The sequence below is a fragment of the Chlorocebus sabaeus genome, chromosome 11 (genome assembly GCF_047675955.1).
Source record: "Chlorocebus sabaeus isolate Y175 chromosome 11, mChlSab1.0.hap1, whole genome shotgun sequence".
Taxonomy (NCBI): Eukaryota; Metazoa; Chordata; class Mammalia; order Primates; family Cercopithecidae; genus Chlorocebus; species Chlorocebus sabaeus.
The window spans coordinates 25,981,618-26,008,617 of record NC_132914.1 but is presented as its reverse complement, the minus strand read 5'-3'; the positions used below and the strand labels follow the sequence as shown (position 1 = coordinate 26,008,617).

Genomic DNA, 27,000 nt, shown 5'->3' with positions numbered 1-27,000 from the left:
GCAGAATAAGTAAAGACCTGTAAGAGACCTTGAGAGGTCAGGTAGTAGAATTCCCTTCCATCCTAAGCAGATGAGGATTTATTTAATCTCAGAGACCTGCAGGAGGGGACATTCCCCAACTGTCCTTGTTAACCCATTTTCAGAACATACTTATTAGCATATTTCACACGTAATTTGAATCTTCATGTTAAATTTAACATCAGTGGAGATGGAAAATAAGCATATCACCTTGTCTTTGAAATAGCCCTATATTGTCAGATTATTTCTGAGGCTTCTTTACCCTTGATTAAGCAGTCCTAATCCTTTAGCATTTATTCTACATCTGATGTAGTAGTTTAAAAAAATTGGCTCTGAAAAATTTCTGAGAACTTTCTTCAAGTCCCAAGCTGTGAAATCTAGAACAGGTCAAAGTGCCCTATTAAGGTACTATATTGTGTAATGTCTTGAAGAAACACTTTGCACTGAGGCAAGTTCTGAGGGCATTGGTGGCCTTGGGAAGATGTGTATGCAGTTTAGAACCTGGAGAATTGATTAGATAACTAATCATAGGGAAATGTCACATATTTTTGGTACTATAAAAAAGTGAAGAAATAATGCCTATTTGCAAAGATTTGATTTAAACATAGAAACAACTTTATTTGGCTTCCAATTCTGAGAATTTACAACAGTAAAGGGGAATAGTCTAATGGAAGTAGACTGCCTATGCAGTAGTCTCTGTATATTTACTTTTGACAAGTTAATTCAATGTATACTACAGTTTTGTTTGTTTCTTTGAGGAGGTTTGAATAGTGCACCCATTTCAATCTGTATTGCAAATTCAGGGTAACTTGGCAGACTCTACTATTTAAAGCAGATGTAAAAGGAAGTTTTAATAGAATTCACTTTATGCATGAAAGTTTTCCTGGGATTTTGGAAGGTAGTTTTACTGGAAATGCTGTTCGTCTTCCCTGAAAATCTGAGAAATTCCATTACACTTTGTTTCCAGTCAGAGGTCATGAATGCTATATGAGTGTATATATAGCATGACGTCATGAATATGATAAAGTGGGTTAGGACACCTTTTGCTAACGATTGTTAAAATGCAATATAAATCTTGAAGAAACAAAGCTAACAGTTAAGACTTGATTTGTGGGGAAGGTTGAAAAAGTTTATAAACTTAAACCTATAACTCTGATTATGATTTCTGCCAAACCAGAAGACTTGACTGTGGGAAGCATTGATTACCTGTGAACTTTGAAACTGACAGTCCCTGAGGTAGTTTAGTCACCTGGGAAAAGGTATCTGAGATTATCTGTTATCTCCCAAATTACAATGAGTCTCTGAGGGAAGTGACGTATTACATTAAATTCAGAGAGGCAAGAGAACTTAGTAGTTTAATAGTTGGCTGAATGGAAATGCTGACTCCATGTTATTGTAAAAAGTTAAAAATTTAGGAGGATATGGGGATTTCACTGCCATTGTAGGTTTTGATTGGTATTCACCAATCAGTGTGGGTCAGAGAGAACATTAGAAAGGATATGACTGCACATTTTGGAATTATTAGCAGTTTTTCTACATTTAAGATGGAAATACATTTTTTAAAAATTTAAATCAAGTAATACTATATTTTTTGGTGACTTAGACGATTTTGCAAAATTTACACTAAGAGGTAGTGAGGAGGGTGGCTATTGTTTATTTCAATAATGTATCTGAGAGGTTGTAACTCACCTAAGGATACGTAGCTAATGAGTGGTGGGATTTGAATTTAAATTCTCTGAGACTAAGTTAAATTTCCACTATACTCTTGTATAACTTTTTAAAACTGAGAATCAGCTGTCTCTCAAGTTAAGAAAATATTTACTAATGGAGACTAATTTAGATTTGTCAGTATACCAAAATTTGAACTTAGCCTACTATCTAATGGCAACTTAGTGGCAGAGATATGATGTAAAATCATTCAGACATGACACATAGATGGAGTACGTTTGTATTTGAGGCTGTCTTACTATGAAAACCCTGAAATTTTTTTTCTAAGGTAAAATTGGGTGGAACAGGAAGAGTCTCATTTTAAAAAAATTTGGTAGTTACAGAGATCAGAATGATTAGTTGATCACTTACCAGGTATATATTAAGTATCTACTGTATATAATATGCTAGTGAGAATAAATATAGCAAGATGTATTTTTTTCCCAGGCTCTAATTGTTTGACATCTGCATGCTTTTATTGTGGCACTTATAATTCAATTCAAGTATTATGCGCTTCTTTGATGGAACAGTTTCCTATTCAGTAAGGAACACCAGATTAATAATTGGATTGGTTTGTTTCATCTTTAGTGTTCTGAGCTGTATTTATTTACCAAGGTTTATCAGTTTTCAGTTTCTTTTATTTTTCCATGTTCATTATAGAATTCATTTTACCTATGAGTGAAGTATGTAGATTATAGAGAGAAAATTTGTAAAATTAAACTGACACTGAAGAGTGGTATAAGAAAAGCCCTTATGTGATTTGTAAGCTGTTGTTCTTTTGAGTTTATACATATATCTGTAGTCATCAGCGAGGGATGGTTGGGTGACTGCCCTCCAGGGGCCATTTGGCAACATCTGGAGACATTTTTGGTTGCCACAACTTGGGGAGAGAGGACTGCTACTGGCATGTATTGAGTAGATGCTATTACTTTTAATGGCAAAGCTGCAATTACCTTTGCACCAACCTAGTATTAAACTTCCTGCAGTGCACAGGAAAGCCCCCACAACAGAGTTATCTGACCCCAAACCTCAATAGTGTTAAGGTCCAAACCCTGCTATGTTAAACTGTAGCTTTAAACATCCTTTAAATTGTCAAATTCATGTCCCTGACATAAGGTTTATGTCAGATTTTCAAGCATAACAAAGATTTAAACTTTACCTTTTGTAAATTAATAATATGTTAGCTTACTCCAGTGTTCTATTAAAACATTCTGTTTTTAAAATCAGAGACACACAGCAATTTTATGTCACTTCTCTTCAAGGCTGTGAAGCTCTCCCCACTTTTGTGAGTGCCCTCTACTGGTCAAATTCTTTGCTTTATAACAAGTAACAATGAAATCCTAAGTTTGGGTAGTTTCCCTATTTAAACTATGGGTGTCATCAATTTATAAATATATCTGTTTTATTTAAAAGTCTTATTTTATATGATTGATTTAAAAAAACTTAAAGTATCAGTTGTACTTTCTGCTAATATTAATATAAACATTACCGTGTGTATTAGGTACTGTATTTAGGTCAAATTAAGAATAAGTATTTATTTAGACCTGAATATAAAACTTTACTGGTCATGGTTTTTTATACCTTGGGTTTTTATAAGTCCAAAGCTTTATAAACATACAAATGGAAGTTGGTAATGGAAATAAGTGAAAGGAAAAAATGATTTTATGGTTTGGAATCTCCTAAGATTCTGGTTTTAACAATACAGCTAATTCCTTAATCCCAGAAATGTTCTTCACTGCCACTTTGTACCGTGCAGTCTTCTTATGGATTAGGCATACACTGAGGCCTAAAACAGACCAGATTCCTGCCTTCATGGAGCTTATTAGTTTTAGGTATCTCTAGATTTCTTATAATACCTATTACAATGCCTCACATTAGTTCATTCGTGTGGGTTCAACATAGTAGTCAGTACATGGCAAATTCAAGTTTTACTTTTGGGAACTTTATGAATTTTTTTCCTCAGAGATCTTCTATCCAGAGTTGGTTGAATTCATAGATGCGGTACCTGTGTATATGGATGGCCAGCTTTATTTTGAAGAGCAATGTTTCTAGGCAATCATGCTAATTATGTGTGACTTAATTTAGAGGCTTTATACTTAAGAATATTATATTTCTTGCGTCTTTTAACCATGATTATTTCATAATGTGTACGTTATGGAACAGTTAAATTATTGGGATCTTACCATATAAATTAGTAGAAATAAGCCAGGTGTGGTGGCTCATGCCTGTAATCTTAGCACTTTGGGAGGCTGAGGCGGGCAGATCATGAGGTCAGGAGTTCGAGACTAGCCTGGCCAACGTGGTGAAACCCTGTCTCTACTAAAAATACAAAAAGTAGTTGGGTGTGGTGGTGCATGCCTGTAATCCCAGCTACCCAGGAAACTGAGACAGGAGAATGGTTGGAACCCGGGAGGTGGAGGCTGCAGTGAGCCGAGATCACACCACTGCACTCCAGCCTGGGCAACAGAGCGAGACCCTATCTCCAAAAAAAAAAAAAAAAAAAAAAAAAAAAAACAGAAATAGTGAAAATAAAGTATTTGAAAGAATTAGGGAGGGACACAGTAACTACCTTAGATACTTTTTTATCAATGTTTTATTTTGAAAAAATTTCAAACCTATAGAAAAGTAGTAAGAAAATAGTACAGCGAATAGCTGTTACTCTTAAACTAGATTCACTAACATTTTGCCATAGTTGCTTTCTCTAGATCTATTCATCTGTATATATAGGTATACACTTATGTGAATGTATATTCTTTATTTTTGCTGAAGTATTTAAGATTAAGTTGCACGTGTTGTGACCCTTCACCACTAAACTTGGTATAACTTCTAAGACAGGGGTCTGCAAACTATGGGCTGCTTGCTGGCCAAATCCTACCTGCTGTCTTTTTTTTTTTTTTTTTTTTTTTTTTGAGACAGAGCCTCACTGTGTCGCCCAGGCTGGAGTGTAGTGGCGCAGTCTCGGCTCACTGCAACCTCTGACTCCTGGGTTCAAGCAATTCCCCTGCCTCAGCCTCCCAAGTAGCTGGGACTATAGGTGCCTACTACCATGCCTGGCCAATTTTTGTATTTTTAGTAGAGATGGGGTTTCACTGTGTTGGCCAGGCTGGTCTCGAACTCCTGACCTCATGATCCTCCCGCCTTGGCTTCCCAAAGTGCCAGATTACAGTCATGAGTCACCACTCCTGGCCTCCTGCTGTCTTTTTTTATATGATTTTATTGGAGCACAGCCATGCATGTGTGTTTACATATTGTGTATGGCTGCTTTCACACTGCAGTGGCACATTTGAGTAGTTGTAGCCAAAATGACCAAAAGCCTGAAATATTTACTATCTTTAGATCTTTATAGACTTTTTACCTTTACAGAAAAAGTTGGCTGACCTTATTCCAACAACAGGAATATTTCCTTGTATAACTACAGTATTTTCTTGTGTAGCTACAACATAATGATGAAGTTTAGGAAATTCAACATTGTTACAATACTTTGTCTCATATATGGTCTGTATTAAAATTTTGTGAGTTGTTCTAAGAATGTCCTTTTAGCAGTTACTTATTTTTTTTCTGATTCAGGATCAAAAAATAGTTGTCCTGTCTCCATCTGTTTTAATCTAGAACTATTTCTCAGCTTTCGTCTTTTATGACAATGATACTTTACAAAGAACTCAGGTCAATTGTTTTGTAGAATGTCCTCTAGTTTAGGTTTGTCTGATTGTTTCCTCATGATCAGATTTAGGTTAAACAATTTGGGCAGGAATGCTCCATAGTGATGTCGTGTCCTCCGCCTTGTATCACAACAGGAGGCACGTGATGGTGGTTTGTCCCATTATTGGTAACATTGATTTTTTGGTTAAGGTGATATCTATCAGATTTCTCTCTGCAAAGTTGCCTTTAATTGCTTTATGATTAATAAGTACTCTGTGGGGAGATACTTGGAGACTGTAAATGCCCTGTTGTCCAATATATTTACATCCCTAGGATTTAGCATCCACTCATTATTACTACCTTAATGGTTGCAAAATGGTAATCTTCTAACTCTGTCATCACTTCTCGATTAATTAATTGGCATCTGCCATTAAAAATGGCTCTCTCTTTTCTCTTCCCTTATTTATTTGTTTAGTTTGTTTTATTTGTATCAGTCTGGATTCATGAACTCTTTAATTTAATGTGTTGAAGTCTGTTATTGTAATTACTGATTTTGTTGCTCAAATTTGTTTTGATATGCCAATGGAATCCCTTTTAAGCTGGCTTCTGTATGCTTTTAACATGTCCCCTTCAGTTTTTTAGTTTCTTCATACTTTCTGGCACTGTGTATTCCAGGTTCACCTTGTTCTTTTCCTGTCCCCACCCTGGATTCAGCCATTTGTCTAAGGATCCCTAGTTCCTTTTAGTGGGGAATGGTGTTTAGAAATCAAGATCTGGGTCTTAGGTGCATTTATATAATGTGTTTATATAGTGACAATGGGGTGTCACTGCTTCTAGACCCTTTTCAAGGCACAGAGCTCAGAAATGCGTGTTTTTAAGAAATCAAGAGTTAACTGTTCTTCACCTTCTTTCTCCCACAGTGAGAACCATGGCTCTACTCTGTTTCTCCTTGTGTAAATTTTAATGCTAAATTATACACTTGTGAAATAAAAATGATAATGTCATTCTTAAATTATGGATCTTGTAGTATTATCTAAGTAATATAGATTGAGTGACTTAACTTTAGGTTTCCTTATTTGTGGAATTTGGATTAAGTATTTTTCTCCCTTGAGAAAAGTGAGAATCTTTTCTCATTATCAGAGTATTCTTAAACCATCAAGGCAAACATTTGAACAAAAATTAAGCTATCTGGCCGCATAACAATTAAGTTATCTTTAACAAAGATAGAAGACAAATGAAAACCTAGAAAAACCATTTGGTTCATGTAACAGGAAGCTGTCTTATATATGAATTAGAAAAAAACACACAGATAGAAAAAAAGGGATGGGGGTACTAAAGATATAAATAGCTTGTCTACCAAAAAAGAAATAAAGTAAATAACATAAACATATAAAAAGACACTTCATGAATATGATGCAAATTCAAACAATAAATAACATTTCTGTACTTTCATATTGGCTAAGGTTAAAATGATAACTGCTAGGAAGGGTATGGAGAAATGTGCGCCTTGCACTGTACTGGGAGTATAGACCCTCAGACTTAATCAGTCTAGAAATATGTTTCCAAATGTAAACTACATGTCCTTTGACCAGGTAATTCAGCTTCTTGGAATTTATCCAAGGATTTAATTGCATAAATGTTTAAGATGTGTATATAAGAATGTTTATTGCAGTGTTGTTCATGATTTTAAAAAAATGGAAATAATCTTCCTGTCTACCAATAGAGAATGGGTGAATAAATTATGGTATCTTTGTACATATAAGTAACATAGTTGTTGGAAAGATTAGGTAGATTTAAATATACTGATGTTCAAGAATGTCCATTATGTAAGTGAAGCTGGGTCACAGCACCTTGTGTTGAGAATGGTTTCATCTAAAAACAAAATTACTCCCTCATTCTTTGTAGTGTTTTAGTTTTTTAACATAAGCTTATACTGTTGGAGCTGGGGGGAAAGTAAATACTCATTTTGGAGAGAGAAAAGTTTCAGATACCATTAGATTATTTCATGCTTCTTTTTCAAGCCTCAATAAATTAGATAATTCAAACGTAGTCTTGGATTAAGGAAATTGCTATTAAGGCTAAATAAATAATATCTGAGAGGTATATAATATAAAATATGAACATTATATTGGCAGCTGTAATTATTAAGATTGGATCCATGGTCATTCCAGCCTCTCATTCTTACCTAGACTTCAAGTGATCACTTGTGGGCGAATGCCACATGATTTCAACAGGTTACATATGTATGCCCATTATATGCTTGTTTTCAAAATTTGTCATATAAATTTTCCTTGAGATCATTCAGATTTTTGAACTAGTTTTTTCTCTTGGGAGTAGTACACATTTAATTCTCTCTAGTACTAAACTAATGTTCACCATTCTTATAATTTTAAGTATCCAGCGTTTGGTAAAGAAGTCTTTGTTTTCTTTATCCTTATTTTTAGTGAATGTCTTAGTTTTTAATTGAAAATTCTGCCATGAAAATAAGCTCTTTAACATCTTCACTCCCTAATCAAAACAGAAATCCTTCATAACCTTCAGTTTTAACTCTCCTTCCCTTTGATTTGTCCAGCTCCATAATATTTATTTTGAAATATGGTGACCAGTTTTGCAAAATTATTATTATTATTATTATTATTTTGAGATGGAGCCTCGCTCTGTCACCCAGGCTGGAGTGCAGTGGCCGGATCGCAGCTCACTGCAAGCTCCGCCTCCCGGGTTTATGCCATTCTCCTGCCTCAGCCTCCCGAGTAGCTGGGACTACAGGCGCCCACCACCTCGCCCGGCTAGTTTTTTGTATTTTTTTAGTAGAGACGGGGTTTCACCATGTTAGCCAGGATGATCTCAATCTCCTGACCTCGTGATCCACCCGTCTCGGCCTCCCAAAGTACTGGGATTACAGGCTTGAGCCACCGCGCCCGGCCTGCAAAATTATTTTAACTATAGATGCCCAATGATTTTGTAAGGACAAGATACTGTTTCTGAACAGTTCCCAGTAGCCAGTGGCCTGCCCCTACTTTTTGTGTCTGCGTGTAGTATATAAAATAATGCAGTTAACTTTTTATAACACTTTCCATTTTATAAAGAGATTTTCATGGTCTTTAATACTAATCTATGTATAAAATCCTTTATGCAATTTTTTGCCTACTTTCACAGCTGAAGGAGCAATAGCTTAGAGAAGATGAGAGATAAAGTAGTTTGCCCAAGCCCATAGCACAAATAAGTGAAGTTCTTTGGCTGTCCATAGATTGAAGACTCCCAAGTCTGTCTCTAGCCTGGACTTCTGTCCTGAGCACCAGACACGTATGTATATCAAGCTGCCTGCAGGTCATACCCACCAGGACAACCCATGAGTATAGGGAATTCAACATGCCCAGTATCACTCATCTTTTCAACTTCGCTCTCCCCTTTGTACTCATCCCCTGTCAGTAAACTCTGTTATTTTAAAAAAATTGAAATGTATTCACATAGCATACAATTCACCCTTTTCAAGTGTATGTGGTTTTTAGTATATTCACACGGGTTGTGCAGTCATTACCACTAATTCCAGAATGTTACAATCACCCCAAAAGAAGTCCCACATCCATTAGCAGTCACTACCCAATCCCTTCTCCCACCAGCCTCTAAAAACCACTAATTTTTCTGTGTCTGTGAGTTTGCCTACTCTGATTATTTCATATAAAGAGAATCATACAGTACATGGCCTTTTGTGTCTGGCTTCCTCCACATAGGATGATGTTTTCAGGTTTCATCTATGTTTTTGCTTTTTGATCATTCCTTTTTCTGGTTGAATAATACTCTGTTATACGGATATACCTTATTTTGTTTATCTGTTCATTTGATGGGCATTTGAGTGATTTCCTCTTTTTGGCTATTTTGAATAATGCCACTATAAACATTTATGTACACGTTTTTGTGTGACCGTATATTTTCAGTTCTCTCGGGTATATATCTAAGGTGGAATTGCTGGGTTATATGGTAGCTCTGTCTGACTTTTTGAGGAACTGCCAAGTTGTTTTCCACAGTGATTGTACTACTTATTTTCCTACCAACAATTTTACCTAAGTATTTCTCCAGTCTGTTTAATCTCCTCGATCCATACTGCTGTTGCTGCCTTAGTTCAAGTTTTCTCATTTCTTGTAATAATTCCTAGATCATCTCCCAGTCTCTGCTCTCCTCCTTCTCTCCCCCCTTCTTCTATTTCCTCCCGTTTTTAACATTTATAGAAGTCAAAAGTCTAGTCCAGAAAGCAGAAACCACACTCGATATTTCAGCATGGAGAACTAATTACGTGTTGGAAGACTGAAAGGCAAAAAAACACTGAAGTAACACAGTAACATCAAGAATGGCCACTACTCCTAAGATTCAGGGAATGCTGGGAAGATTTGGGGATTATTAGAACTGGAATCTCAGAGGAAGGGCCCGTTGTCGCTGAGGCTTAATCCCTGCAGAGGTGGTGCCTTTGGCTGCTACTGGTGCATCTGAGTGGGTACAATGAGGCAGTGTCTGGGAAGGGCCAAAAAATTTTATCCCTTTCTATAATTTGTCATAAAAATGCTAATAGTGAATCTGATCTCCCTTCCTATTTTAAAAACCTTTTAGTGATTTTGTATAGGATAAAGTGTAAAACTCCTTAATATGATACGCGTGATCCTCCATAAACTGGCCTCTGCTTGATTGTCCACTTTCACTTCTTGGTGCTTATTCTAAGGCCTCTAAGCCAGGGATCCCCAAACCGCGGGCTGCGGACTGGTACCCACCTGTGGCCTGTGAGGAACTGGGCTGCACAGCCGGGAGGAGGGGTGAGCATTTACTTGCCTTAGCTCCTGTCAGATTGGTGGCATCAGAGTCTCATAGGAGCGTGAACCCTGTTGTGAACTGCCCGTGCAAGGAACTAGGTTGCATACTTGTTAGAGAATCTAATGCCTGATAGTCTGAGGTAAGACAGTTTCATCCCGAAAGCACCCCGACTTTGTCCATGGAAAAATTGTCTTCCACGAAACCGGTCCCTGGTGCCAGAAAAGTTGGGGACTTCTGTTCTAAGCTAAAGTTATATGGAGCTCCTTGGTTCTGTGTCCTCAACATGTTGTTCTATGTATTTTACATTCTCTTTGCTCCTTTCTGCTTGGAATGTCCCTCCCCTCCCGTCTTTCTTAATTCATACAAGTTGATCTCTCCTGTGTGCCACCATTGTACTTTATCTTGCATATGGTGTTACATTCATTTTATTTTAATTATTTATTTATGTTCATGTCTCTTCCACTCACCTTAGTTGCTTGAGGTCAGAAACTGTGTAATATGTGACACCTAGATTTTCAATAAGGGTTTCTATGATACAAGGGAGACTGATGTGGGTAGGTGGGAATGAACTCATCAACCTCTGTTTACATACCCTAAATTCCCTGTTTCTTCCCTGTTATAATTCTGACAGTCTACAATAGTCTTTGATGGCTTATAAACTAAAAGTGTGGAACACATCATTCTATAATGGATTTAAATAACCTTTCAGAAGAGTGACTTAAAGTACTTGAGCATTAGTTGAGTAAAAGTTTCTCATCTTTTGCTACAGGTGTTATTAAGCAGTATGTGAAAAGTTCTTAGAATACTTAATACATCAAGAAAACTTACAATTTCAAAAGGAAATCACCAAGTAATACATTATTGACATTTTCAGCAGTTCTAGTCATGCTGAGAAGAGCATCTCATGGAATTGGCAGCATGAAGGTGGAGATCAAATGGGATGATGTTTGTAATATGCTTATGACAGTATCTGGCATATAAGTAAGGGCTCAGTAAATGTTGACTGCTGTAATTGCTATTAATAGTAATATGATTACCTTTAGTAAAAGTTATTAGTTTCTTTAGGTTTTTCGTTTACTACAATATAGTAAACAAAATCTATACTTGGAATGTATATATTGTTTTGTTTTGATACATGGAGTATGTCTTTCGGTGTCAGGGTCACTGCCTGAGTTGGAAAACCCATACTCAAGTTGAGTATGTTAAAAGGTGAACACACTGAATAATTTTGTTATTAATTATAATAGAAAAATGACAAACTTGATGTTTTGGTTAATGAGGTTATCTTATCTTGATGAGTTAGCTTTTAAATTCCTCAAAATAAAGGCATTTAGTAAACCAGGAAACACTTCATTAATATGCAAATCAGTGTAAAAGAAGATTAAAATTCCACGTGGGCAAAGGACACACGTTGGCAATAAATATGAAGATAAGAAAAAGAAACCTATATAGCATTATTACTCCTCAAAGAAATTGGTATGAAAGCAATAAAAATTTGTAGCTTTTCAAACCAACAGAAATTTAAAGTAAAAATACAAAATCCTTTTTAAGTAATGATAAAATGGGTGCACTCTTAGTGCTTTATAGAAAAGTGGTATAATGAACTTCATGTGTGTACCAGCCAGCTCTGTCATATCTTAACATTAAGCTGTATTTGGTTTGGCTCTTTTTTTTTTTCCAAGATAGAAAAGTTAATACTGTTGAAGACTCCTACATTCTTTTCCCTAGTCTTACTCTCTTCCCTCCCATAAGTGTATTAAAATCTCTGTGTGTATTGTTTTGATTGTGTTTTTACATAAAACTTTACATGTTATATACAATTTAATTGAAGTTAAGGTTTATTAAATTCTTAATATATGTTGTAATTTAAAAATTAACAGCTTCATTGTCTTGGTAAAATTTATAGTATCTTAAACCTATGCTTGTTTTCCTAAGATAAGAGAACATTGCAACATAGATTTTAAAACAAATCGTTGAAAGATTAAAAAATCCACCTTTGCAAACTATTACATTGAAAGTGGGGCATTTGTTGTGAGCGTTCATTTCAAATATGTAGTATCTTCAGACTATTTGAAAAGGATTTGTATTACATAATTGAAAAATCTGTTCAATTGTGTTTATGTTAACTGTTTAATTGTAATAAAAATTTCCATTTATTTTTTAGTATCTACATATATTTACATTGAATGGATTCATTCACTTATTTAAGAGGCAGTACTGATTACCTATAGTGTTCAAGACTGTTAGGTAGAGGGTGTGTAGTGGTGAGTAAAACAGGGGTGAGTCCTACCATCATGGAGTTTAAAGCCTAGTACGGGATATAGACTTAAACAATTTCACGAGTAAATGCATAATTACAAATTATAATACATGCTATGAAGGAAACATAGGAGGTACCAGGGAAGGAGGAATGCTTTGCATTTTTATTTTTAAGACTGAAGAGTGCTATTGGAGGACTTTGAGCAAGTGAATTACATGATCTAACCTTCATTCATTCATTCATTTATTCCTGGCTCAAGCGATCCTCCCACCTGAGACCTCCCAAGTAGCTGGGACTACAGGCATGCACCACCACACCTGACTAATTGTTTTTTGTATTTTTTGTGTTTTTGATGGGATTTTACCATGTTGGCCAGGCTGGTCTTGAACTCCTGACCTTGGGTGATCCACCCGCCTCGGCCTCCCAGAGTGTTGGCATTATAGGCGTGAGCCATGGTGCCTGGCCCTAGCCTACATTTATAAATTATCGTGGTGCCTGGCCCTAACCTACATTTATAAACTATCGTGGTGCCTGGCCCTAAGCTACATTTATAAACTATCACTTGCTGCTGTGTGGAGAATATATTGTAAGATTAATAGCAGGGATACCTGCTAGGAAGCAATTGCTGCAGATTGCCTGAGACAAAATAGTTATGGACTAGGGGGATGGTGGTGGTAGGTGGTTGGATGTAGGATATATTTTGAAGATAGGTAAATGGTGCAAGATTGTGGGTCAGTTTTAAATGCTTAGGTAAATTTTCTTTGTAAGACATTTTAGGATGCCATGTTAAGAATCGCTTTATAACTGTCATTTAATAAAAAAACACATATTTTCTTAGCATAATTTCCCATAGCGGCATTACTGTGTCAAAGGCTATGAACATTTGAATGACTTTCTTTAGATAAATACTGTAATTGCTTTCTAAGAATATTGTGCTTCTTTATTATATCACCAGAAATGTTTGAATTCTGTCTACAATCCAGTCTTGCCAGTATAGTACATTTCATTTAGAAATTCTTTTTATTATGTAGATGGAAAAAATAATATTTTAGCTGGGAGTGAGGGGACTATGGGGAATAACTTTCCTTCATTTAATATTTTATTGTGAGTTAAAGTTACTTTATTTTATCCTAGTTTCCTAAGGCTACAAATTAGTAACTTTGGTAACTTATGTACTTAACTTAAAAGTTTACTTTTTTGAAAGGCTGGAAATACTAATTAAAAACGTAATACCTTCATGCTTGTCTTTGCTCCATTATTAAATAGTTTCATTATAGAATCTCCGTGTTTTAAAATCATTTTGGTTTTCATAACCAGTACTTCCTCAGAGTGGTAAATTTAAAAATATATATAAAGAGAATGAATAATATGTGTTGAGAATACTTCAAATATGTGAAGAGTTATTAACTTACGGGAGGACTTGGCAAACTGTTCTATAAAGGGCCATGTGGGTCTTTGTCACATAGTCTTGGGTTTTTGTTTTTGTCGTTTTAAACAGCTATTTATTCCTAGCTAGTGGGCAATACAAAAACAGTGGGCAAGGTTTGACCTGTGGGCAGTAGCTTGCTGAACCCTTATTTACACTCTGATTTTTTTGAAAGAGTCTACATTGATGCATAGTTTTTTTCTCCCTCCAAGTACAGTTGACCCTTGAACAACATGCATTTGAATGACATGGGTCCACTTATACAGTTTTTTTCCCAACCAAATGCAGATATGGAGGGCTGACTTTTCATATACCAGGAACCAACTGTAGGACTGGAGGCTGGGGGGTCTTGGAACCAATGCCCTGTGTATACCAGGGGATGACTGTTTCTTATGGCCTGACCTGAAGTTGGAACAGAATCTTTATTAATATATAATTTTTGTTGCATTCGTTTTCTCTTTATATTTATCAGTTCTTTTAAGATCATATTTCATTTAACACTTCTTTAGTTTTTACCAAGTTGCACTGAAAATAGCTCAGTGACTAATTGCACTTCTAAGAATAAGTACCCTAGTTAAAATTAACTCTAAAATACTGAGTTTTTAACCTAAACCTTTTATTTCTAATCAACAGTATTGTTTACAAGTAGGTTGTAGATTACTTTGAAACTGAGTGTGTCTCAGAACATTGCTATCGATATTTTTAAGGTCTGGTAGGGAAAAGATAATAGGAATGAGATATATCAGTGAATAGGGGACTGCTTTCCCAGTTTCTCGGTCCCACTGGTTTAATCACCATGGAAGCATCTTATGAAATATGTGCATAAACTGCTAATATTCCACATTACAGGTTGACTATTCTTTATCTGAAATTCTTAGGACCCAGAAGTATTTTTGGATTTTGGTTTTTCAGAGTAGGGATACTCAGTCTACCTTGGTAAGTAAAGAATGTGAGGTGACAGGCTGGGCGCGATGGTTCACGCCTGTAATCCCAGCACTTTGGGAGGCCGAGGCGGATCACCTGAGGTCAGAAGTTCAAGACCAGCCTGGCCAATATGGTGAAACCTCATCTGTACTAAAAATATAAAAATTAGCTGGGCACAGTGGCACGTGCCTGTTGTCCCAGCTACTCGGGAGGCTGAGGCAGGAGAATTGCTTGAACCCAGGAGGTGGAGGTTGCAGTGAGCCGAGATCGTGTCACTGTACTCCAGCCTAGACAACAGAGCAAGACTCCATCTCAAAAAAAAAAAAAAAAAAAAAAAAAAGAATGTAAGGTGGCAGCAATAGGTAGGAAAAGTCTTTGGTCAGCTTTACATGCTCTGTAGCCATGCCTGGGTAATGGGTTGACTCTAAGACTCTGTACTTTGCTCCCACCTTCTGCTTTTTCATTACTCTTTAGAATGAACAAACAACAACAACAGAAAAAGGATACATTAATACTATAGCCCACATGTGGAACATGCCAGGCTGGAGTGCAGGTTTTTAATTTATGATCTGTAGGAGTTCTTTCAAGTATTTAATTAAGAGAATAGGCTAAAATAAGTAAATATCAACTGAATGCTCAAATCTCTACTAAAGAGCCTCTTATTTAGAAAATAAATAGCCATCCTTTTTTTCTGACTGGTGAGATAATTAATTTTTATTGTAGACAGTTTGGAAAATACCATATGCTTTAAAAGATAAGCACAATATTATAGTCTAATATGGTGGGTTTTCACACTTTAAAAAATTGAAAACCAAAGAAAAACATATTTAACATAGCATCTAATACAAAGAAAAGAGATAAGCAAGAGATAAATGTCTTTTTTTTTTTTGATGGAGTTTCGCTCTTGTTGCCCAGGCTGGAGTGCAATGGCACAATCTCAGCTCACTGCAACCTGAACCTCCTGGGTTCAAGTGATTCTCCTGCCTCAGCCTCCCGAGTAGTTGGGATTACAGGCATGCACCACCAGGCCCGGCTAATTTTGTATATTTAGTAGAGATGGGGTTTCTCCATGTTGGTCAGGCTGGTCTCAAACTCCCGACCTCAGGTGTGATCTGCCCACCTTGGCCTCCAAAAGTGCTGGGATTACAGGTGTGAGCCATTACACCTGGCCGAGATAAATGTCTTTTAAATTATCTCCATCAAAGACATAACCTTTATAACATTTTGATGTATATATTAACCAGTTTTTAAATACATAATACATTTATATAAATATGTATTATTGTGATCATGCTGCACTTACATCTTTATGTTCTCCTTATACTGTACACATTTTGAAATACTTTACTAACAACATTTGTAATGACCATTCTTTCTTTCTCTTTTTCTCCCTCTGATAGAATGGTCTACAGAGTAATTCATGAACTAAAGATACTTTAGAGGCTGGGCACAGTGGCTCATGCCAGTAATCCCAGCACTTTGGGAGGCCAAGGCGTGTGGATCATGAGGTCAGGAGTTAGAGACCAGCCTGACCAACATGGTGAAACCCCATTTCTACTAAAAAAAAAAAATACAAAAATTAGCTGGACATCGTGGCAGGCGCCTAGAATCCCAGCTACTCAACAGGCTGAGGCAGGAGAATTGCTTGAACCCAGGAGGCAGAGGTTGTAGTGTGCCGAGATTGCGCCTCTGCACTCCAGTCTAGGCAACAGAGCGAGACTCCATCTCAAAACAACAACAACAACAACAAAAGATACATTAATACTATAGCCCACATGTGGAACATTAAAATAATTGTTTTTATGTTTATGCTTTATACCTGTTGTTAGCCCTACCTCTTATTTCATGGCTTCACATTGTAACATCCCTTTACCGTATTTTTTGAGGACTGTTTTGGCAGAATGTGTGAAATCTTAGGCAGAAGTATTAGCCAAAAGTCGGAAGAAAATCAGATTTTTATTTCAAGATTCTGTTAAAGTTACCCACTCCCTTCTGTTACTCAATCTTATAGTTACAGTTCTCTCTTTCTCTTTTTAGAAAAGAAAAAAAGAGTTCCCTCAGGATTTGCAGATGAAACAGTATTGCTCTTTAGAGATATCCATCTGGCTGTTAGATTCCTTTTTCCAGTTTTCAGAGGTGGATGAGGGCATTAGAATCTTGAGTATTGACCATTTCCTTATGTATGCCTTTGACAATAAATAAAATAGATGCATGACAATTATTTGTAGGTTGGTTGATTTTTCTTGTCATTTAAATCATCTTCAATAATAGAGTTGGTAGAGCTATCCCATTTTTGAAATTATTTTCTTTTGTCGATAACTTTTTGTTACCAGTATGTACACTTGCATTGTTGACTCTCCATATAATGCCTTAAAAACATTTTTTCTTGTGGTAAGATATACATAACATAAAATTTACTATGGTAGTTTTTTTTTGTTTGTTTTGTTTTTTGAGACGGAGTCTCGCTCTGTTGCCAGGATGGAGTGCAGTAGAGCAATCTCTTACTGCAGCCTCCTCCACCTCCCGGGTTCAAGTAATTCCCCTGCCTCAGCCTCCTGAGTAGCTGGGACTACAGGCACATGCCACCACGCTAGGCCTATTTTTTGTATTTTAGTAGAGACGGGGTTTCACCATGTTGGCCAGGATGGTCTTGATCTCCTGACCTCGTGATGCGCCCGGCCCATGGTAGTTATTTTTAAGTGTTCAATTCAGTGACCTTTAGTGTGTTCATAATGTTGTGCAACCATCACTATGTTGTCTAACCATTAGCACCATCTGTTTTGAGAACTTTTTTTATCATCTCAAACTAGAATTCTGTACCTGTTAAATAGTCCCCAGTAATCCTCCCTCCCCCAGTCCCTGGTAACCTCTAGTCTACTTTTCATCTTTTTGACTTTGCCTGTTTTGGGTTCCTCATATAAGTGGAATTATGTGGTATTTGTCCTTTTGTGTCTGACTTATTTCATTTAGCATAATGTTTTTAAGGTTCATCTGTGATGTAGCATGTATATACAGGTTGAAGCATCCGTTACCCAAAATGCTTGTGACCAGAAGTGGTTTGGATTTCACATTTTATTTTTTTTATTTTGGAATATTTGTAGATGCTTAACTGGTTCAGTATCCCTAATCCAAAAATCCAAAATCAGATGGAGCCCAGTGGCTCATGCTTGTAATCCCACCATTTTGGGTGGCCAAGGCAGGAGGATCACTTGAGCCCAGGAGTTCAACACCAGCCTGAGCAACATAAGACACTATCTCTCCAAAAAAAAAAAAAGATGAAAGAAAAAAAAAAATCCAAAATCAAATGCTCTAGTGAGTATTTCTTTTTAGCATCATGTCAGGCTCTAAAAGTTACAGATTTTGGAGCATTTTGGATTTCAGATTTTTGGATTAACCTGCATTAATGCTCAACCTATATGAAATGTTATTCCTTTTTATGGCTGAATAATGTTCCACTGTATGTATATACTACATTTTGTTCATTCATCCGTTAACAGACACATAAGTTATTTCTACATTTTGTGTATTATAAATAGTGCTGCTGCGAACATCGGTGTACAGGTATCTGTTTGAGTCCCTGTTTTCGGTTCTGTTGATTATATACTTAGGAATGGAATTACTGATCATATGGTAATTCTGTGTTTGACTTTTTGAGGAACTACCACTGTTTTCCACAATGGCATCACCATTTTACATTCCCACCAGCAATGCACAAAGATTTCAGTGTCTGTATCCTTGCTAACACTTATTTTCCGTTTTTTGAGGGTTTTTGTTTTGTTTTTTATTAATAGCCAATTCTAACGGGTATGTGGTAGCATCTCATGGTTTTGATTTTATTTTCCTGACGATTGATGATGTTGAGCAGCTTTTCAGGTGCTTAGTGGCCATTTGTCCGTCATCTTTGGAGCACTGTCTTTGGCAAGTCCTTTGCCCGTTTTTAAATTGGATTTTTTGTTGTTGTTGAGTTGTATATAACACCTTTTTTAAAGTAAAAGGTGCACTGTAATAATCCAGACTGTGTTTCTCCCTTCTCAGGATTCCTACAGGAAGCAAGTAGTAATTGATGGAGAAACCTGTCTCTTGGATATTCTCGACACAGCAGGTCAAGAGGAGTACAGTGCAATGAGGGACCAGTACATGAGGACTGGGGAGGGCTTTCTTTGTGTATTTGCCATAAATAATACTAAATCATTTGAAGATATTCACCATTATAGGTGGGTTTAAATTGAATATAGTAAGTTGACATTAAGGAGTAATTATAGTTTTTATTTATTGAGTCTTTGCTAATGCCATGCATATAATATCTAATAAAAATATTAAAATAATTTTTGTGAGGTAGGTAATATCCCTGCTTTATAAATGAAGTTCTTGGGGGATTAGAGCAGTGGAGTAGCTTACTCCGGACTGCATCAGTAGTGGTGTGCTGGGATTCAAACCTAGGCCTGTTTGACTCCAGAACCTCCTGTACTCTTGACTCTACTACACTGAAAAAGCAAGACTTTAAACTTTTTAGATGCATCATTAAAAAGGAAAACCATAAAAAAGAATATGAAAAGGTGATTTGAGATGGTGTTACTTTAACATTCTTAAAAGCAATCATGTGTATAGTGTAGAATTGCCTGGATTGGATAAAGAGTGGCATTATACATTTTAAAAAATAAAAGTTTTGAAAGATTGAAGAATTCGGGCATTACAGTTTTCTTAAATCTGACAAAGCTGCATAAAACTATTAAAATAATCATTATTGTACTATTTTATATTCTGCTTCTTTGAGGGTTTAGTTTTCCTAAAACTACATATTAAGCAAATAAATTACTCATTGGCTATGTCATGTAATAATGAGTTAGCCTTAGTTATAAGAAGTTTAACATTTTACTTAAGAACATTGTTACAGCATGTTTACTGTGTAGTCTAGTAATAGAGCAGAAGACATTCGGGTGGGTGGTAGTGGTAGTATTTTTATAGAGGAGTTACCAAATTTCACCTCTATTATCCAAGCTTACCCAGCTAATAGTGGAGGAACTGGGAATTTGAGCCAATTCTGACTCTGTTGTCTGCTCTGCTCCTTCTTTTGTGCTGCATCTTTGAAAGTCACCTAAAATTGTGAGGGAATATAATTTCACCCCAAATTTAGAGTTTATGCACTTGTTATATTGAAAATGATTAACATGTAGAAGGGCTTTTAATGGAATAAGTGGTGTAGTAACTTCAGCGTTTTCTACCTAGAAATCAAAATCTACTTGTCAACTTTGTTTTTTGAGACAGTAATATGAAAATTATGTTAATGCTTTAATTCAGGTTTTTGTAAAAATATTTTTTATCTTTACACATTTAACATATGTTTCTAAAATTATAGTCTGTTATATAGCACTTTGGGTCTAGAATTTTTCAGTAGTTTCTGTTTTACTATTATGATCTACCTGCATATTAACCTATTAGGTTATAGTTTTACTACTAGGTATTTGATCTTGTGAGAGAGAGACAAGGTTTCTCTTTAAAAAGGTAAAGAAAAAAATAATTAGTAAAGGAAGGAAGGAAAATTTGGTATAGTGGAAACCAGGAATTACACTGTTTTCTTTCACCCAAATTTTATGACAAAAGTTATGGACAGGTTTTGAAAGATACTTGTGTTACTGATGCCTCTGCTATAACTTTTTTTTCTTTCCCAGAGAACAAATTAAAAGAGTTAAGGACTCTGAAGATGTACCTATGGTCCTAGTAGGAAATAAATGTGATTTGCCTTCTAGAACAGTAGACACAAAACAGGCTCAGGACTTAGCAAGAAGTTACGGAATTCCTTTTATTGAAACATCAGCAAAGACAAGACAGGTAAGTAACACTGAAATAAATACAGATCTATTTTCTGCAAAATCCTAACTGTTATGTCGTTTAATGTATCAGTTTTTCTCTCAATTATGCTATACTAGGAAATAAAACAATATGTATTTAGTAAATGTTTTTGTCTCTTGAGAGGGCATTGCTTCTTACAGTGTCCTTGATACTGCTTTTGGCTTTGGTTTCTTTCTACGTTGAAAATTTCTCTTCAATTCTGAGCACATGTTAACATTTAGAATTCAAGAGATGTGGGGATTTTTTTCCCCACTGTTGTGTATATACACACATATATATACACACACACACAAAGAACAGGGCAACTCATTTTTGAATTTTCTATTTCAGTAGTACTTTTAAACCATTATGTCGTGTTTCTAGGTTAAATGTTGTTGCATTTGAAGAATTTTATTTTGGCAGAATTTTTTTGAGGATATGTTTATTTTTGGAGAAAGGTCTCATTAAAGAAAGAAAATACCCAGAAAGCAAATAGAAATTCTGTTATTCATTTAATGCATTTTTCTGACAAAAATTGTTGTCAGAGGGAATTTTGTTTCAAAAATCATCTTTGTTTTAAAAATGACTTTTTCTTTAGGTAAAATAAAATAATTTCAGTTAGTGTTATTTAACCTGTTTATATGAAGAGTTTAACATGCAGGAAATGAATACATAAAGATAGGAAGGAATTAATTGTTATATATAGTCATATGTCTCTTAATGACAGGGATACTTTCTAAGAAATACATTGTTAGGTGATTTTGTCATTGTGCAAACATCATAGAGTATACTTACACAAACCTTGGTGGTATAACCTACTATACACCTGGGATATATAGTACAGTCTCTTGCCCCAGGGATACAAATCTGTACGGTGTGTAACTGTGGTAATGACTACAGGCAATTGTTAACACAATGGTAAATTTTGTGTGTATAAATGTACACTTGGGCTACCCTAAGTTTATTTTTTTTTAATTTCTTGTTCAGTAATAAATTAACCTTACTTTACTGTAACTTTTTAAATAAACTTTTAAAGTTTTCCTAACATTTTGACTTTTGTAATACAGCTTAAAACACACATTATACAGCTATACAAAATTTTTCTTTCTTTGTATCCTTATTCTGTAATAAGTTTTTTTCCATATTTAAATTTTTTTATTTTTTTTTACTCATTAAACTTTCTTACTAAAAACTAAGACATGCATGCACATTAGCCTAGGCCTACACAGGGTCAGGACCATCAATATCATTGTCTTCATTTCCACATCTTGTCCCACTGGAAAGGTCTTCAGGGGCAGTAACACACATGGAGCTGTCATCTCCTATAATAACTTTTGGAATACCTCCTGAAGGACCTATCCAAGGCTGTTTATAGTTAACTTTTTTTTTTTTAAAGTAAATAGAAGGAGTACACTAAAATAACAATAAATAGTATAGTAAATACATAAACCAGTAATAGTCACTTATTACCATTATCAAGTATTAAGTATGGTGTATAATTGTAGGTGTTGTACCATTATACAACTGGCAGTGTGGTAAGTTTGTTTACACCAGCATCACCGCAAACACGTGAGTAATGTGTTGTGCTACAATGTTAGGATGGCTATAACATCACTAGGCAATAGGAACTTTTAAACTCCATTATAATCTTATGGGACCACTATCACATATGCAATCTATTGTTGACCAAAATGTCATGTGGCACATGACTGTACTAAGAAATTGATCCATCTATATTCCATAAGTTTGTTTAGGGCTTTTTCTGGTTACATTTACCTGTGAGCCTAGAAAACCAGTTTTGTAGAATTTCTGTAATGCTAGGAGTTAAAAAAAATTGATGAACAACTTTTACATTGTTAAACATATAAAAACAAGCATTCTAGAAGTTTATCAAATTTTATAAAGGTGCAAAAATATAAATGTAAATCATTATCCAGCTAATATATATGTTATATTTCCCTAGTAGGAGAGCATATGTACCTCTTCCTAGTTATACGAATTTGATACATAGTAAAGAAAAAAATTCTACTTCAAGTCATTTTTGGGGGATTAAAAACTAAATTTCTCTAGTTTGACCAGTATACAAATTTCTCTGGCAGTTTTACTAAAAACTCATTTATAGGTTAAAATTGGTATATATCATATCACTTTACTTTAGAGGAATTAAGATTTCACTTAAATCCATTTCTATGTTCTAAAGACTAGGAAGAGGCTTTGTTTTTGTTTTTCTTTTTACTGGTCTTCTATAACCAGTCTCCTTGATTTTTCTTAGGACAGAAGATACTGAGAATACATGATTTGTTACTTTTTCTTCCAACGTTTTCGTATGAAACATTTTCAAATACAAAATTAAGTTGTATTTAAAACATTTGCAAATATACTACCTAGATTCTACCATTGTTGTTTTACTATATTTGCTTTACTTATAACTTTTAAAAGATGCTTTTCATACTACTGAACATATTAGCCTACATTTCACACACACAAAAAAAATTTAAGAGACTTTGCATAATATTTTAAGGGGTTGCAGCAAAGAAGTGCTTCTTATATTTTCTTATGCATACAAATCAGCTGGGCTTATTAAAATCCAGATTCTAATTCAGAAGGTTTAGGTTGGGATTGAGTCTGCATTTCTGACAAGCTCCCAGGTGGTATTTTTCTTGGTACTTGGACCATACTTTGAGTAGAAAAGCAGTAGAGGACATAAAAAGAGTCTTGTTAGTCCCACTTTTTTGCTGTCCACTTCTCATTTGATAAGATCCTAAAATAGCTGTGTCTCCTTTTTGGTGATTGTATGATTACTACCTCAGAAGTACTAATTGGTTCTTGCTATTTGACCTTAATACTTTAATACAACATAGCATTCATATTTGATCAGAAAACTATCTGGCTTCCTTTTATAAGAGATTTTTAGGTTTTTTACAGTTCTGTGGTCTTGGGTTTTTTGTTTTGATTTGTTTTTTGGAAGGTATATAATATGTAAGTAGAGGAACTTAAATTTGCTTTGTAGACATTTATATGTGGATCATCTAATTAAAATATGGAGGGATGTAGTATAAAAGAATACTTGTACTCCTTAACAGAGCACTCAGCCTTTCTTTTATATCCTGTTTCACTGATGTTATTATATAATTTATGTTGCTAAACTATAAATTAGATATTTAATTTCTATTCTTTGATTTCCTTTTATTATTAAATGGACTTGTTGATTTGCCTAGAAATTAATTTGCCTTTCAAAAGTCTATTAATCTTCCTCTGTTGAAATTAATTTGATATTTGCATGCTTCTGGAAGACTTTAAAGAGCTATTCCAAGTAACTGTAGAGATTATAAAATGAAATACGGAAATTTTAATAAATCTTACATCTCCAGTTACTGGTGAAATGTCAAGCCCTCCTTTCTGCAGAGTATTTTGTTACTTATCTGTTATTCAGCTTATTTATTTATTCTTTTTTTTTTTTTTTTTTTTTTTTTTTGAGACAGAGTCTCGCTTTGTTGCCCAGGCTGGAGTTCAGTGGCGCGATCTCGGCTCACTACAAGCTCTGCCTCCCGGGTTCACGCCATTCCCCTGCCTCAGCCTCCCAAATAGCTGGGACTATAGGCGCCCACCACCACGCCTGGCTAATTTTTTGTATTTTTAGTAGAGATGGGGTTTCCCGTGTTAGCCAGGATGACCTCGATCTCCTGACCTTGTGATCCACCCCCCTCGGCCTCCCAAAGTGCTGGGATTACAGGCATGAGCCACCGCGCCCAGCCCTTATTTGTTTTTTAAACAAAATTAGTGTGCATATCTTTGTTGTATTTTATGAGCAAGTTTTATGCCCTAATTTTTGGGGTCTTGATCATGAGACTAAATAAGCACTCCCAAAAAATTATATTCAGGTTAAAGGAATAAAACATTCATTTAGAAGTTCTCATCTATGTAAATTAGAGGCTGGCAAACTTATTTTCTGTAAAGGGCCAGGATAGTAAATGTTTTAGGCTTTGAGGGCCACAAGTGGTATCTGTTGCATTTTTTTTTTTAAATTTTAACCCTTTAAAATGCAAAAATAATTGTTAGCTTGTGCATAGTATAAAAATAGGCTGGCCGTGCGCTGTGGTTCATGCCTGCAATCCCAGAAATGAGGTGGGAGGCCGAGGTGGGCCCATCACCTGAGGTCAGGAGTTCGATACCAGCCTGACCAACGTGGTTGAAACCCCGTCTCTACTAAAAATACCAAAATTAGCCAGGCATAGTGGTGGGTGCCTGTATTCCCAGCTACTCAAGAGGCTGAGGCCATAGAATTGCTTGAATCTAAGAGGCAGAGGCTGCAGTGAGCCAAGATCAAGCCAGTCTGGGCGACAGAGCGAGACTCGTCTCAAAAAAAAAAAAAAAGCTGTTGCTGCATTTGGCCTATGGGCTGTAGTATACTGATTCCTAATTCTCTGGGTAACTTTAGTGTTTGATTAGATACTAGAAGTTAGGTTAAACCTTTGTATTTTACAGGCTAACCTTAATAATCTTAAAGTAAAACTTATGTATTTCATGAAAAGGAAATAGAGATTTTACCCTAGTACTCTTTTTTTTTTTTTTTTTTTTTTTTGAGGCAGAGTCTCCCTCTGTCACCCAGGCTGGAGTGCAGTGGTAGGATCTTGGCTCACTGCAACAACCTCCTCCTGGGTTCAAGCGATTCTTGTGCCTCAGCCTCCTGAGCAGCTGGGACTACAGGCATGCGCCACCACGCCTGACTAATTTTTGTATTTTTAGTAGAGACGGGGTTTTGCCATGTTGACCAGGCTGGTCTTGAACTCCTGACCTCAAGTGATCCTCCCATCTGAGTCTCCCAGTGTGCTGGGATTACAGGCGTGAGCCACTGTGCCTGGCCCCTAGTACCTTTTTTTTTCTGTTCTGTTCTTTTTTTTTGAGACAGAGTCTCACTCTGTTGCCAGGCTGGAGTGGAGTGGCATGATCTTGGCTCACTGCAACCTCCACTTCCTGGGTTCAAGCAATTCTCCTGCCTTAGCCTCCTGAGTAGCTGAGACTATGGGCGCACACCACCACGCCCAGCTAATTTTTGTATTTTTAGTAGAGACGGGGTTTCACCATGTTGGCCAATATGGTCTCAATCTCTTGACCTCGTGAACCACCTGCCTCGGCCTCCCAAAGTGCTGGTATTACAGGCGTGAGCCACTGTGCCCAGGTGTACTTTTTAAGACAAGAATTGCAGAATATGTATTTTTACCAAGTTAATAACTTATAATTTTAAAAAGCTAATTACTTGACTAGAATATAATGCCTTACATATTCTTTACACTCAGTTCAGTCCATATCTGAAAGGCAAATAGAGTTATTTTCTGCTAGTACATTGTGTGGTCCTTATGTTCCTAGTGTATAAGGACTGTTACCTAGTTCACATTTATCTGGGTTGTTGACACATTTTCCTGGTCCCTTTGGACAGTGCATGGCCATGTTGGCAAAAGCTGTCAAAATTGAAACATTGACACCATGAGAATTGTGTATTTTCCAGTCTGCTAAAATCAAAAGTGGGAAGGTTCAGTAAGGTGAATGACAGAAGCAGAGTCTTCGGGGTATCTGTTACTCATCTGGCTTTTTTGCTTTCTGGGGGTCTCAATTTAAGTATAATGTGAAAATTAGTTTTACGAACCTAAAAATGTTGAGTGATTAATTTCCTGGTTTTGTTGTTAATTTCTAGGTATTTAAATTAATTGTTAGAAGAACTCCATTAAAGAAGGCTTTGCAATACAACCTCCTTATGTGCTATGTCTCTGTTTAATAGTAGTTGAGTTTGCCTACATGAGATCAATATTTTGCACTTTAGCTTTTTATGAGTTAAAAATTGACAGAACAGTTACTGTGCACTTGGTGTGCACCATGGTAGTCTCCCAAGTAGTGGTTTTTCTGCATTTCAATAGTACATGAGATAGGCTGTGGGTGGCAAGGTTTCTTGAGAAAGTCAGGGATGCACACAGTTGGGTTTTAGAATACAGATTGTTCCTCCATGCCCTTCTGCCCCAGAAGGCTGGTAGTCTTGCATCTGTATATAGTTAGGGTATTTGGTGTGTTGTTTCCTTGACAGAGTTTTGCAAGAATTTGCAGATTCAACAGGAACAAAAACTTACTTAAACAAAATCTCTTAGTAAAAGCATAGCCTAGCAAGATTTAGAATACTTCTGGTTAACGGTTCTTTCTCTTTATGGAGTGCTTTGTTTCCATGGCCTCACAAGTATGTTTTCAGATAATAGTTGAGTTGAAAATGTCGTCAGTCTCTTGATTTTAAAAAATTTACGTATTTAAAGTTGTATACTTTTATTCCCACGTATTTTCAGTTGTTCTTAAAGTTCAATAAGTGACATTTGAAAATGAGTATATGTGTATAAAAACAAAAGTAGGCTGGGCG

General features: G+C 35.9%; 1 protein-coding gene across 5 annotated transcripts in view; it reads left to right on the top strand.

The window, feature by feature from the left end:
- Positions 1-27,000, top strand: part of KRAS (KRAS proto-oncogene, GTPase) — a 47,504-nt gene that overhangs the window by 6,495 nt on the left and 14,009 nt on the right. For all 5 annotated transcript variants that reach the window (XM_007967964.3, XM_007967962.3, XM_007967961.3 and 2 more), the window contains exons 3-4: positions 18,810-18,988; positions 20,444-20,603. In XM_007967964.3, the coding sequence (XP_007966155.1) occupies positions 18,810-18,988; positions 20,444-20,603 (339 nt within the window). The remainder of the gene's footprint in view (positions 1-18,809; positions 18,989-20,443; positions 20,604-27,000) is intronic.